The sequence below is a fragment of the Hyperoodon ampullatus genome (assembly GCF_949752795.1).
Source record: "Hyperoodon ampullatus genome assembly, chromosome: 13".
NCBI classification, from domain to species: Eukaryota; Metazoa; Chordata; class Mammalia; order Artiodactyla; family Ziphiidae; genus Hyperoodon; species Hyperoodon ampullatus.
In genome coordinates, this window is record NC_136926.1 from 2,675,440 (window position 1) to 2,690,338 (window position 14,899).

At 41.1% G+C, this 14,899-nt stretch overlaps 1 protein-coding gene across 1 annotated transcript in view; it reads right to left on the reverse strand.

Moving 5' to 3' along the window:
- The window catches only part of PIWIL1 (piwi like RNA-mediated gene silencing 1), a gene marked incomplete at both ends in the record, with an annotated part of 34,090 nt that overhangs the window by 2,622 nt on the left and 16,569 nt on the right, over positions 1 to 14,899 (reverse strand). Inside the window, 6 exons of the mRNA XM_079717503.1 lie at positions 10,062 to 10,215; positions 10,376 to 10,446; positions 11,836 to 11,939; positions 12,053 to 12,253; positions 13,751 to 13,823; positions 14,192 to 14,379. Of these exons, the coding sequence (XP_079573629.1) occupies positions 10,062 to 10,215; positions 10,376 to 10,446; positions 11,836 to 11,939; positions 12,053 to 12,253; positions 13,751 to 13,823; positions 14,192 to 14,379 (791 nt within the window). The remainder of the gene's footprint in view (positions 1 to 10,061; positions 10,216 to 10,375; positions 10,447 to 11,835; positions 11,940 to 12,052; positions 12,254 to 13,750; positions 13,824 to 14,191; positions 14,380 to 14,899) is intronic.

A 14,899-nucleotide genomic window follows, 5' to 3' on the forward strand; every position in this document is an offset into this window, starting at 1 on the left:
AGGAGGATTCCACAGCTTGTAAGGGCGTGGAGTTAGGGCCAGGAAACTACTGCGAGTAGAAAATAAAATGGCATATTTGGGCCCTGTGACTCAAGGTCATGTAGATGTTTCATCATTAAACCAAGCAAACGACATACCTGTCTCACGAAAATGTTAAACCCAGCAGGTTTTTAAAGTTCACAGTTTGAAAGCCTTTTCAGTGGGCATTTTCTTCTACGTGGAAAGTAAGATATGAACTCTCAAATCTTGGACAGGTAAGCTAACGTGAGCAGTCTCAACAGTCTAACTTCCTGCCTCTCACCGTGACTGGCTGACAACATAAAGGGGAACTCTGTCTCTCCCGGCTCAGCCACTCCGCAGCCCGCTGCACAGCAGCACCAGAACACTGCCGTTTCCCCTCTCCCTCCCCAGCCCCATTCTGCAGGTGGTTTCCCACGTCAAGACTGAACTCCTCGGGCCTAGGGAGCTTTCAGCTCTGTGTCGCGTTAGATCCACTGCCTCTACATGCCTTTTGGCTCTCCTGAGGGCAGCCCTGTAACTGCCAGTATGCATTCAGCCTGAATACCCTTTCTATCCATCTCTTAAAGGTTCATTTCACTTTCCCTGTCTGACACAGTCACACTGTGTACACACATCCGTTTGGGAATAAATGAATGAGAACACGCTAAGCACTTAGACCGGTGCTGGCATGTAATAACCCCCGATAAATATTAGGATTTTCAATTCCTCACGTTTCCTGTGCTCTTTTTCCAGCTAGAACATTAGTTCCTTAAGAGCATAAATATACTTTATTCTACACACCGGGAAGCAGAGGGCTTCACATGCAGTGTGGACCTGGCTGGTAGTGTTTGACTTGGGTAGGCAGTTCACAACATACTGTCTAGACTGATGGTCGGAAAGATCCCCACATGGGAACTTCTGTTCAATCATAAACTTAGTGTGCTCCTTCATGGTAGAAGGAACCAAATACACAAGGGGCAGGAAGGTGATTCTACTTAAGTAAATGGAGGAACATTTTAGGAATATCACTATCTACCCATGTACAATAGACCTCTCACTGCCCAGCTACAGCAGATCTGGATATAACAGAGCCACAGTCTCAGGAATCAAAAGACAAAGTGGGGCTTTCCTGGTGGCGCAGTGGTTGAGAATCCGCCTGCTAAGGCAGGGGACACGGGTTCGAGCCCTGGTCCGGGAAGATCCCACATGCCGCAGAGCAACTAAGCCCGTGCGCCACAACTACTGAGCCTCCGCCCTAGAGCATGCAAGCCACAACTACTGAAGCCCGCATGCCTGGAGCCCATGCTCCGCAACAAGAGAAGCCACCTCAATGAGAAGCCCGCGCACCGCAGCAAAGAGTAGCCCCCGCTCGCCGCAACTAAAGAAAGCCCGCGCACAGCAAAGAAGACCCAACACAGCCAAAAAAAAAAAAAAAAAGACAGAGTGGATTTTAGTCCTCTGACATCACAAGAAATGATTTAGCAAATGTGGTGACATAAAGACAAGTCACGAAAAAAGGTGCGGCTACAAGACGTCTGGCGGGAAGCACAGTTTACCGGTACCGGGCTGCAAGGGTCGGTTTCCCATCACTTCTGACGCAGAAACGGACTTCCTAAACTAAGGGAGAATAAAAGTCTGGTGGATCCGTCAAAACCCCTTCCTACTTCCCTTCAGAATGAGTTCATCCCTCAGGAAGTTCTACTTTCTCTGACCTATACAGCCAATGCTGGTCCTTGTCCTGAAAACTTACTGCCTCTTAAGAAAATTAAAACCCCAAAGGGTACTCTTCCACGCCCTGTTGACCACGTCTGGCATAACCCTATTCGAAGAAATAAGTTCAAATATCTGATTGACCATCCCGTTTCCCTAACGGGAGCTGGAAGGAGAAGCAGCGGATTAAAGCTCCACAATCAACTTGATGTACCCTGCATCTGTGGAATACATGAATAGACAATGAATCATCCCAAATTGAGGAGCCGTGTGGATGAAAGGTTCTTGGTGCTGCAGCCAGGAGTCACTGCTGTGCCTCTGAGGTGGGAGAGCCAACTTCAGGACACTGGTCCACAAGAGACCTCCCAGCTCCACATAATATCAAACGGGGAAAATCTTCCAGAGATCTCCATCTCAACACCAGCACCCAGCTTCACTCAACGACCAGCAAGCTACAGTGCTGGACACCCTATGCCAAACAACTAGCAAGACAGGAACACAACGCCACCCATTAGCAGAGAGGCTGCCTAAAATCATAAAAAGTCCACAGACACCCCAAAACACACCACCAGATGTGGACCTGCCCACCAGAAAGACAAGATCCAGCCTCATCCACCAGAACACAGGCACTAGTCCCCTCCACCAGGAAGCCTACACAACCCACTGAACCAACCTTAGCCACTGGGGACAGACACCAAAAACAACGGGAACTACAGACCTGCAGCCTGCAAAAAGGAGACCCCAAACACAGTAAGATAAGCAAAATGAGAAGACAGAAAAACACACAGCAGGAGAAGGAGCAAGATAAAAACCCACCAGACCTAACAAATGAAGAGGAAATAGGCAGTCTACCTGAAAAAGAATTCAGAATAATGATAGTAAAGATGATCCAAAATCTTGGAAATAGAATAGACAAAATGCAAGAAACAGTTAACAAGGACCTAGAAGAATGAAAGATGAATCAAGCAACGATTAGAAACACAATAAATGAAATTAAAAATACTCTAGATGGGATCAATAGCAGAATACCTGAGGCAGAAGAACGGATAAGTGACGTGGAAGATAAAATAGTGGAAATAACTACTGCAGAGCAGAAGAAAGAAAAAAGAATGAAAAGAACTGAGGACAGTCTCAGAGACCTCTGGGACAACATTAAACGCACCAACATTCGAATTATAGGGGTTCCAGAAGAAGAAGAGAAAAAGAAAGGGACTGAGAAAATATTTGAAGAGATTATAGTTGAAAACTTCCCTAATATGGGAAAGGAAATAGTTAATCAAGTCCAGGAGGCACAGAGAGTCCCATACAGGATAAATCCAAGGAGAAATACGCCAAGACACATATTAATCAAACTGTCAAAAATTAAATACAAAGAAAACATATTAAAAGCAGCAAGGGAAAAACAATAAATAACACACAAGGGAATCCCCATAAGGTTAACAGCTGATCTTTCAGCAGAAACTCTGCAAGCCAGAAGGGACTGGCAGGACATATTTAAAGTGATGAAGGAGAAAAACCTGCAACCAAGATTACTCTACCCTGCAAGGATCTCATTCAGATTTGATGGAGAAATTAAAACGTTTACAGACAAGCAAAAGCTGAGAGAGTTCAGCACCACCAAACCAGCTTTACAACAAATGCTAAAGGAACTTCTCTAGGCAAGAAACACAACAGAAGGAAAAGACCTACAATAACGAACCCAAAACAATTAAGAAAATGGGAATAGGAACATACATATCGATAATTACCTTAAATGTAAATGGACTAAATGCTCCCACCAAAAGACACAGATTGGCTGAATGGATACAAAAACAAGACCCATATATAGGCTGTCTACAAGAGACCCACTTCAAACCTAGAGACGCATACAGACTGAAAGTAAGGGGATGGAAAAAGATATTCCATGCAAATGGAAACCAAAAGAAAGCTGGAGCAGCAATTCTCATATCAGACAAAATAGACTTTAAAATAAAGACTACTAGAAGAGACAAAGAAGGACACTACATAATGATCAAGGGATTGATCCAAGAAGAAGATATAACAATTGTAAATATTTATGCACCCAACATAGGAGCACCTCAATACATAAGGCAAATACTAACAGCCATAAAAGGGGAAATCAACAGTAACACATTCATAGAAGGGGACTTTCACACCCCACTTTCACCAATGGACAGATCATCCAAAATGAAAATAAATAAGGAAACACAAGCTTTAAATGATACATTAAACAAGATGGACTTAATTGATATTTATAGGACATTCCATCCAAAAACAACAGAATACACATTTTTCTCAAGTGCTCATGGAACATTCTCCAGGATAGATCATATCTTGGGTCACAAATCAAGCCTTGGTAAATTTAAGAAAATTGAAATTGTATCAAGTATCTTTTCCGACCACAATGCTATGAGACTAGATACCAATTACAGGAAAAGAGCTGTAAAAAATACAAACACATGGACGCTAAACAATACACTACTTAATAACGAAGTGATCACTGTAGAAATCAAAGAGGAAATAAAAAAATACCTAGAAACAAATGACAATGGAGACATGACGACCCAAAACCTATGGGATGCAGCAAAAGCAGTTCTACGAGGGAAGTTTATAGCAATACAATCCCACCTTAAGAAACAGGAAACATCTCGAATAAACAACCTAACCTTGCACCTAAAGCAATTAGAGAAAGAAGAACAAAAACATCCCAAAGTTAGCAGAAGGAAAGAAATCATAAAGATCAGATCAGAAATAAATGAAAAAGAAATGAAGGAAACGATAGCAAAGATCAATAAAACTAAAAGCTGGTTCTTTGAGAAGATAAACAAAATTGATAAACCATTAGCCAGACTCATCAAGAAAAAAAGGGAGAAGACTCAAATCAATAGAATTAGAAATGAAAAAGGAGAAGTAACAACTGACACTGCAGAAATACAAAAGATCATGAGAGATTACTACAAGCAACTCTATGCCAATAAAATGGACAACCTGGAAGAAATGGACACATTCTTAGAAATGCACAACCTGCCAAGACTGAATCAGGAAGAAACAGAAAATATGAACAGACCAATCACAAGCACTGAAATGGAAACTGTGATTAAAAATCTTCCAACAAACAAAAGCCCAGGACCAGATGGCTTCACAGGCGAATTCTATCAAACATTTAGAGAAGAGCTAACACCTATCCCTCTCAAACTCTTCCAAATTATAGCAGAGGGAGGAACACTCCCAAACTCATTCTACAAGGCCACCAACACCTTGATACCAAAACCAGACAAGGATGTCACAAAGAAAGAAAACTACAGGCCAATATCACTGATGAACACAGATGCAAAAATCCTCAACAAAATACTAGCAAACAGAATCCAACAGCACATTAAAAGGATCATACACCATGATCAAGTGGGGTTTATTCCAGGAATGCAAGGATTCTTCAATATACGCAAATCAATCAACGTGATACACCATATTAACAAGTTGAAGGAGAAAAACCATATGATCATCTCAATAGATGCAGAGAAAGCTTTCGACAAAATTCAACACCCATTTATGATAAAAACCCTGCAGAAAGTAGGCATAGAGGGAACTTTCCTCAACATAATAAAGGCCATATATGACAAACCCACAGCCAACATCGTCCTCAATGGTGAAAAACTGAAACCATTTCCACTAAGATCAGGAACAAGACAAGGTTGCCCACTCTCACCACTCTTATTCAACACAGTTTTGGAAGTTTTAGCCACAGCAATCAGAGAAGAAAAGGAAATAAAAGACTCCAAATCGGAAAAGAAGAAGTAAAGCTGTCACTGTTTGCAGATGACATGATACTATGCATAGAGAATCCTAAAGATGCTACCAGAAAACTACTAGAGCTAATCAATGAATTTGGTAAAGTAGCAGGATACAAAATTAATGCACAGAAATCTCTGGCATTCCTATATACTAATGATGAAAAATCTGAAAGTGAAATCAAGAAAATACTCCCATTTACCACTGCAACAAAAAGAATAAAATATCTAGGAATAAACCTACCTAAGGAGACAAAAGACCTGTATGCAGAAAATTATAAGACACTGATGAAAGAAATTAAAGATGATACAAATAGATGGAGAGATATACCATGTTCTTGGATTGGAAGAATCAACATTGTGAAAATGACTCTACTACCCAAAGCAATCTACAGATTCAATGCAATCCCTATCAAACTACCACTGGCATTTTTCACAGAACTAGAACACAAAATTTCACAATTTGTATGGAAACACAAAAGACCCCGAATACCCAAAGCAATCTTGAGAACGAAAAATGGAGCTGGAGGAATCAGGCTCCTGGACTTCAGACTATACTACAAAGCTACAGTAATCAAGACAGTATGGTACTGGCACAAAAACAGAAAGATAGATCAATGGAACAGGATAGAAAGCCCAGAGATAAACCCACACACATATGGTCACCTTATCTTTGATAAAGGAGGCAGGAATGTACAGTGGAGAAAGGACAGCCTCTTCAATAAGTGGTGCTGGGAAAACTGGACAGGGACATGTAAAAGTATGAGATTAGATCACTCCCTAACACCACACACAAAAATAAGCTCAAAATGGATTAAAGACCTAAATGTAAGGCCAGACACTATCAAACTCTTAGAGGAAAATATAGGCAGAACACTCTATGACATAAATCACAGCAAGATCCTTTTGGACCCACCTCCTAGAGAAATGGAAATAAAGACAAAAATAAACACATGGGACCTAATGAAATTTAAAAGCTTTTGCACAGCAAAGGAAACCATAAACAAGACCAAAAGACAACCCTCAGAATGGGAGAAAATATTTGCAAATGAAGCAACTGACAAAGGATTAATCTCCAAAATTTATAAGCAGCTCATGCAGCTCAATAACAGAAAAACAAACGACCCAATCCAAAAATGGGCAGAAGAGCTAAATAGACATTTCTCCACAGAAGATATACAGACTGCCAACAAACACATGAAAGGATGCTCAACATCTTTAATCATTAGAGAAATGCAAATCAAAATTATAATGAGATATCTCACAGCAGTCAGAATGGCCATCATCAAAAAATCTAGAAACAATAAATGCTGGAGAGGGTGTGGAAAAAAGGGAACACTCTTGCACTGCTGGTGAGAATGTTAATTGGTACAGCCACTACGGAGAACAGTATGGAGGTTTCTTAAAAAACTACAAATAGAACTACCATATGACCCAGAAATCCCACTACTGGGCATATACCCTGAGAAAACCATAATTCAAAAAGAGTCATGTACCAAAATGTTCATTGCAGCTCTATTTACAATAGCCCGGAGATGGAAACAACCTAAGTGTCCATCATCAGATGAATGGATAAAGAAGATGTGGCACATATATACAATGGAATATTACTCAGCCATAAAAAGAAACGAAATTGAGCTATTTGTAATGAGGTGGGTAGACCTAGAGTCTGTCATACAGAGTGAAGTAAGTCAGAAAGAGAAAGACGAATACCGTATGCTAACACATATATATGGAATTTAAGAAGAAAAAAAAATGTCATGAAGAACCTAGGGGTAAGACAGGAATAAAGACACAGACCTACTAGAGGATGGACTTGAGGATATGGGGAGGGGGAAGGGTAAGCTGTGACAAAGCAAAAGAGAGGCATGGAAATATATACACTACCAAACGTAAGGTAGATAGCTAGTGGGAAGCAGCTGCATAGCACAGGGAGATCAGCTCGGTGCTTTGTGACCGCCTGGAGGGGTGGGATAGGGAGGGTGGGAGGGAGATGCAAGAGGGAGGGGATATGGGAACACATGTATATGTATAACTGATTCATTTTGTTATAAAGCAGAAACTAACACACCATTGTTAAGCAATTATACTCCAATAAAGATGTAAAAAAAAAGAAAAAAAAAGAAATAAAGGATTTCTGTTCAAGCCAAAATAAAATAAAATAAAATAATTAGTAGTTATGAGATGTTTGAAGTACTTTGAAAAAATAATTAGCTATATCTGAATGCAGCAATAAACTGACATTAAAGTTTTAATGTCAAAAAAAAAGACAAGTCACAAGTATGCTAAAGTGACTTTTTGATTTGTTCTTATACCAAACATTCTAAATCAACTAATCCATGACGCATCTTTATAAAAAGTTCACATCAACATTTCAATTAAAAAACAAATAGGATAAAACAAAAAGGATAAAAAACAAAAAGGATAACTACAAACATTACAGTCCAAACTCTGCATTTCTTCAAAGTGAGGAATAATTATTGGATATTATTTTACTTTATGTACAACTCCAAACTTGTTTCTAGATGAATTACCTACTATTTATTGAGTGCTTACTGGGTACTGTGTGAAATACATTAAACACTCTGACTTATTCCTTTCATCAGCCTTGGTTAAGTTGCCTCCCCTGTTTCACAGAGGAAGGCAAAGCTGGGATTAACCCGACTCTGATTTTAAGATACGTGCCTCCTGATCACTAATCTTTGCAGCCGCCAAACAACAGCACGATTCACGACGTGAAATCTCCTTCATGCAATGGTCTGTTATACACTAGTCCAAGCTATCAATTTAAATCCTCCTTCCCTGAAACATGTGTTCCTATTCGCCAACGGGAAGCTGAGCAGGAAATCCCACCAGCCTCCTCAGGCCCAGCTCCACCCCCTTGTAGAGGAGGACCCTGTTCACAGATACTCACTTATAGGGCTCGAGTCTCCTCTTTGAGAACTATTTCTGCCAGTCCTTCTGGGAGCCAACCCAAAGGGCTCCAAAGACTCAAAGAACCAGAGATGCAGGCCCCAGCAGGGACAACAGTGTTACGTTCCCAGCATCCCAAACATTCAGCCTAAGGAAACAAGATGAACTTGCACTATTACCTCTATGCTTCACTTCTTGAAATTTTCTTTTTCTCTAGATATGAGAAAGAAAGCAGCTCAGACTAGAAAATTCTGAGTGCTGAAGTAGTAAACAACTAAAACAAATACCTAAGAAAGCAGCGGTCCCTCTGAGCCCTCCCTCTACTCCCTTCCACCACATCACCCCTCTCCATAAGGACCGAAAATCTAAGGGAGAAAACACAAGTTAAGGCTTACAAAACTTCAAAAGCCAAACTAAAATAAATACCATTATTTTAATGAGAAAATACAAGCACTGGGAATTTTAAGAGGACAGGAAAGAACATTAACCTTCATTTACAAAATATTTAAAAAATGCCTGTTAGCATCTTAATCTGAAACGCAATTACTTCAAAAGAGATAAAAACACCCCCGACACGCTCTGAGAACTTACTAGCATAATGATCTCATTTTAAGAAATGTGTAGAATCAACACTTAGAAGGGGTCTTTCAGAATCTGGCCAAAGAAGACTTGGAAGCACCCTCCAATTTAGCTAGAAATAAGCTCTTAATGCTCATCCCATGGGCCTATAAATCACAGCGAGCCCAGGTACAGTCAAATGACTTTCAAAATCCCTCAATTTTTATAATGATAACAAATACCGGCTGAAAAAGTCTGGCAAAAATAATCAGTGTTTAAATATGCACGTGCAAGCACATATAAACAGGTCTCCTGGATGTTCTAAGTACCCTTAAAAATCAAATCCACAAATCTTTAATACATTACGCGCTAAGCTCTTACTAAACAGTCCCTGATCTGGACTTCCTGACGATCTGATAAAGAAAATAGCAAAAGTTAAACAACGTAACTTATTAAAACAGCCACCTTGAGATGGTATGCAACGTACTGCCAAATAGCACGAGCGATGACCTCTGCAGGAGAGCAGAGGAAGGCGAAACCCAGCGCAGCTTTCAAAGGAGACCGCAGGCAGCGTTCAGTTACGAGGAGCACTAACTCCCCTGGGCTGTGCAGACCGCCTAAAAGGGCGAAGTAGAGCCATCTCCCCTATGACACCAAACACACGCCAAGCATCTTACCCACCAAGTGCCAGTCCAGCTCAGTTCACACAGAAATCAAACAAGTATTTACAGTACAATGAGGTAGAGAAAAAAGTTAAGACTATCTGGAATACATATTCCAATAAACAATGCTGTGGATGCCTACGGACGTACTGGGATAATCAGACCCTCGTACTTCAAGGCTCTGAGGAGAGAAAGGCGGCATCTCCGTGCGTCATTCCTCGAAGGAGCTCCCGCTCTACGTTTCCAGCCTGCCCCTCTCCTCCACGAAAAGTTCTCCACAAGACAGCCCCCAACCCAAACCCCTTCCATTGCCTCAAGCCTGACCGCACCTGTAAGGGTAGATTCTCACCGGTTCACCCTGTGACATTATGTTCAAAAATACAAAAGTGTAATTTTATAAAGAGAAAATGATGACATTTCGCATGCTTACTTGTAACCTCTACCAACAGATTTTAGGCAATCCAGAAACTGTGGTACTTCATAGTTCACCAATGTGTTAAGCTGACCGTCTCCTACGCCATCTCGATACACGATAATTCGACTAGGCAAGTATTCGTTGCAGCTATTCCAAGCCCTCAGAGCAGCTGAAAGAGAGCCAGACAAGTGTTAACTACATTAACACAGAACAAAAATGTGCTTCTACCAAATTCTGGGCACAGGTTTTTTTTCAGAAACATAGCTTTAAGACAATTTCTTGAAGACTCTAGTTCAGAGGCCAGACGGGAACCACAACAGGAGACTCACCTTGCAAGCAGACTTTGAGCCCATCTACTAGCTCTTGCCCTCTATCTTGAAATACACAGCGAGAGAACCAGCTATTCAGAGAAAAAACATGGCAGCGGTGAGAATGCAACTGTCTAGAAGTTTTTCACTTTTGAATCATTCTATATCTATGTTACCCTTAGCCATTCATGTTCTTTAACTTCCTTTTTGAAATCTTAAGCAGAAGGGACAAGATACAGGAAATCTTCATAAAGTTTTCTTTCATTATAAATCGGTCCCATAATTCCATCACTGAGAAGAAAATAAAATTTAAGCCAGAGATGCCTCCTAGGTTTACACCTCAAAACACACAGAACGGGCTTCCCTGGTGGTGCAGTGGTTGAGAAGCTGCCTGCTAATGCAGGGGACACGGATTCGAGCCCTGGTCTGGGAAGATCCCACATGCCGCGGAGCAACTAGGCCCATGAGCCACAGCTACTGAGCCTGCACGCCTGGAGCCTGTGCTCCGCAACAAGAGAGGCCGTGACAGTGAGAGGCCCGCACACCGCGAAGAAGAAGAGTGGCCCCCGCTCGCCCCAACTAGAGAAAGCCCTCACACAGAAACGAAGACCCAACACAGCCAAAAATAAATAAATAAGCAAATGTGGGGTTTTAAAAAAAAAAGAATATTATAAAAAAACACACAGAAGCACACTCTTACTACTATACTCTTGATAAAAGATACTTTTCTAAAAGATAAAACACCTTGAAATGTGCCCATTAGTAATGCTAACACATCAATGCTTCAATTTTCATTCTTCCTATTCTTGGCAATTCTATTAGTTCTAAGAAAAGCACTGAAAAATAATTTCACTATGTCGAAATACAAATGACTGGGTAAACTCAAGTGGGTTTTCCAAAATAAAGTTAACATGACAACTTGAAATTACATTCAGTGCTCAATAAAGTTATTACAGAAGTTTTTAGAGACACAGTCACATTTAAAGAGATGCATCCTCCCCACAAATACAAATAATAAAATAACCTGAAACGCAATCTGACCACTACATCAGGTTAAGGGCCAGTGAAGGACATTAAAAATGGTAGGGTAGGGCTTCCCTGGTGGCGCAGTGGTTGAGAGTCTGCCTGTCGATGCAGGGGATACGGATTCGTGCCCCTGTCCGGGAGGATCCCACACGCCGCGGAGCGGCTGGACCCGTGAGCCATGGCCACTGGGCCTGCGTGTCCGGAGCCTGTGCTCGGAATGGGAGAGGCCACAACAGTGAGAGGCCCGTGTATCGAAAAAAAAAAAAAAAAAAAATGGTAGGGTAGCTAATAGCTGGTTTCCTTTTCTAACTTTTCTCTTTTACTGGACCTAACGTAAGAGAAATCAAGGTAAAGAATTAACACGACCCCTGTCCTCCCCAGACACTGGCCCCTGGACTCGTGGCCTGTGTTGCCTATGTCTAGCAGTTAATCTGCGGCTACCAAAGCCCACTCACCGGGTCATCCCTTCATTGATGCTTGCTACAAAGCCTGCAATTGACCTCCGTCCAGCTGTGGTGTCATGGTAACAATCAATGCCAACTATCATGGCTAGCTTTAGCTTCAACAAAAACATCGTAATGTTAGATACAACAGAATATCAGCAGTATTTAAAAAATCCATTTTTCTTAAATGACAATGAAAACTTTTATCCACCAATTAAATCAAACTTACAGGCATACCAACCCTCCACAGCTCTCCTCCCATCTTGCAGTTCATCTGCAGGGCGATCTTTGTAGCAATGGCCATGACAGTCTGCTGTCTGCCTAAGGTCCGGGCCAACACACACTGACTCGGAGTAGGGCAATCTGTACACAAGTATTTTTTAATAGCATCGTATTTGTCCTTCCGACTGCATGACAACAGACAAACAACCTAAAAACGAACAAAACGCCCTCATTACAAAGAATTAGGAAACTGATAATTAAGTTCAAGGAAGAAGACAGGAAACCAAACCCACAAAATCAGTTACTTTACTATTCATCTCTGCCATGCAGCTAGTAAGTATGACATTAACTTCTAGCTAATGCTCATTACATTCGACTATAGGTAACAGATACTAATAAAGAAAGCATGTTAAGCAAATAATTCAAAACTTGAGAACATAGTTAAAAATGCTCTTTTGCCAGCTTGGAATACTTGAGAGGTAGGGAATCGGGCAAAACAAGTTAGTGATAACCTATAGGTGGACAAATAAAAGATTTTCTAAAATGCTCACAATTTTCTTACTCATGACCCACCTAGAATCATGGCTTTTAAACTTTTAAAGCTCTGGCTTGAGAATATGATCAAACCATGAAATTTCCTAGGAAGTCCATGGGCACTGCTGGGGAAGCTGAAGTACCTGATCTCAGCAGACCCCTGCCCCAAATGGGAAGATGTTAGTCAAAGGGCACAAAATTCCAGCTAAAAGCTAAGTTCTGAGGATCTACTGTACAGCATGGTGATCACAGTTAGCAGTACTGTATTATATACTTGAAAGTTGCTAAGAAAGTGGATCTTGACCGTTATCACCACATACACAAAAAGAATTGTAATTATGTGAGGTGATGGAGGTGTTAACTAACCCTGTGTGGTCATCATTTCACAATGCATACACGTATCAAGTCATCACACTGTACACTTAAAACTCACACAACGTTACATGTCAAGTACATCGCAAAACAGCTGGAAAATCAACCAACCAACCAAGCCACCGACACCTGCCCAAATTTTGAGGATTCAAGTTTAAGTTTGGGAGCTGAATCCAGCTCTTTAACTCATTGCTGTATTCTCCAGTTTATATTCTCAGATTCTTATCTTTCTTTCCATGGCCCCCAATAAAATCGTTTTTCTACCCCAGGTGTCTCTATTATTCCAGACAACCTGATAGTAATTTGCCTGTGGCATTTAAGCATGAGATAAAGGACTAAAAGGAATCCATTAGAAGAAGCCAATTCATTTCTTGGGATTAGAGCAACACAGATAGGCTGTTTATCATTAAATTTGTCTTTGCCGCCTCATTCATTATACTTAAGTGTAACTACAGATACCCTAACTACACTGTGTGTGCTGAACAGCTAGGTACTGTTTTTTTACTCTTGTGCCTTTTCTCCCCCCAGATTTTCTAGAGTAATTAAAGCGTGTGAGTCCGGGTAAATTTAAGATGGCTTTGTTGTTCTCCACCCCTTGCTCACTGTTCACAGTGTACAACAACAAGCTCCTAGGCGCACGAGTAAAGCCGCATGAACTCAGCTATCTTAGGTAGGTCAAGTACATATTTCGTGACCGGTTTGGGAACCTAATTATCACATTTACAACAACGGACTCAAGTTCTAAGATTTACAGCAACAGATTCCAGGCCAACTGCCTCCACGTCAAGCAGCTCCTTACTATCTGGGTGTCTGCTGTGACCTTCTGCTGTAAGACTCTTAAATAGGCTTCAGTCCTGTCGTCCACTTCAATCCTGGAACAGAAATACGTAATCCAACATTCAGAAAACGGAACAACAACTGTACTGTGCGGTAAAAGGCTCCTACAGATTACAACACACAAAACACTTCTGTACAAAACGTGAAATAAAACACCAGGCGCAGCCATGCAGTCGAAAGGCTGCTTCTGACTCGCAGCAGCACAAGTCTGAGCGACAGTCCTGCCCGTCCTCCCTCCAACCTTAGTGACTCAGATACATTTCTGCATCCACCTTACAGGGAACTGTATCAGACCTTTAAGGTCATCTCATGTTTTTGATAGTTTTATTAACAGTTTGAGTTCCCACACCCTCCAAATGACTGCTAATCAATTTTCAGAGTAGAACTGACCTGATGAACTTACATTACTGCTTTTTTCATCTGTATGCCCATGGCTGGTGTAACTTTAAATAGATTTTGTATCAGCACATTGGCTGCTTCATAATCTCTCCGACTGTAGATCAGTAGCCAGTTATCTAGTGGCTTAACACTAATTAACGGTGCCCCTCTTGTTTCCTTTGACCAATCTGCAAACTCTGGCCTGTAATCGAACTGGAAGGAAGTTCAGAGACACTGTAAATTCCATTGTAAGTTCTCGGTGATAAAGCCAGAAAGTCTTCAGTAATTCTACCATGGCATATTCTAAACCTCAGAGTACTACTCTTAAATTTGAACTGCAGTGACGGACGAAATGCCCTTAGTGAGGGGAAAAAAGATACAAAAATGTATCCAAAGGGTTATGTCAATTTTATTTAAAATACATTCATATTAACGGCTGCCACTCAAGTGCCTACCTGTCTGCACCAACTACTCTAAGTATCTCAAGTTGTGGTCTTCTTAATCTTTCTAAACTCTTACAAGGATAAGTGTTATTTCCCTCATGATAAAGATATAAAAAAAATAAGGCCTTATAAGTTAAGCACCTTTATGACTGAGGTGTCAGATACTGAAAGCAAGCTGTGAAAACATCTGACGGCAAGGCAGAAAGCTAACAGACTCCAAGCACATCGACCCTGGAAACATTTACCACAGAGGGAAAAACCCAGTGCTTTCTACATGTCCTACTCACCTC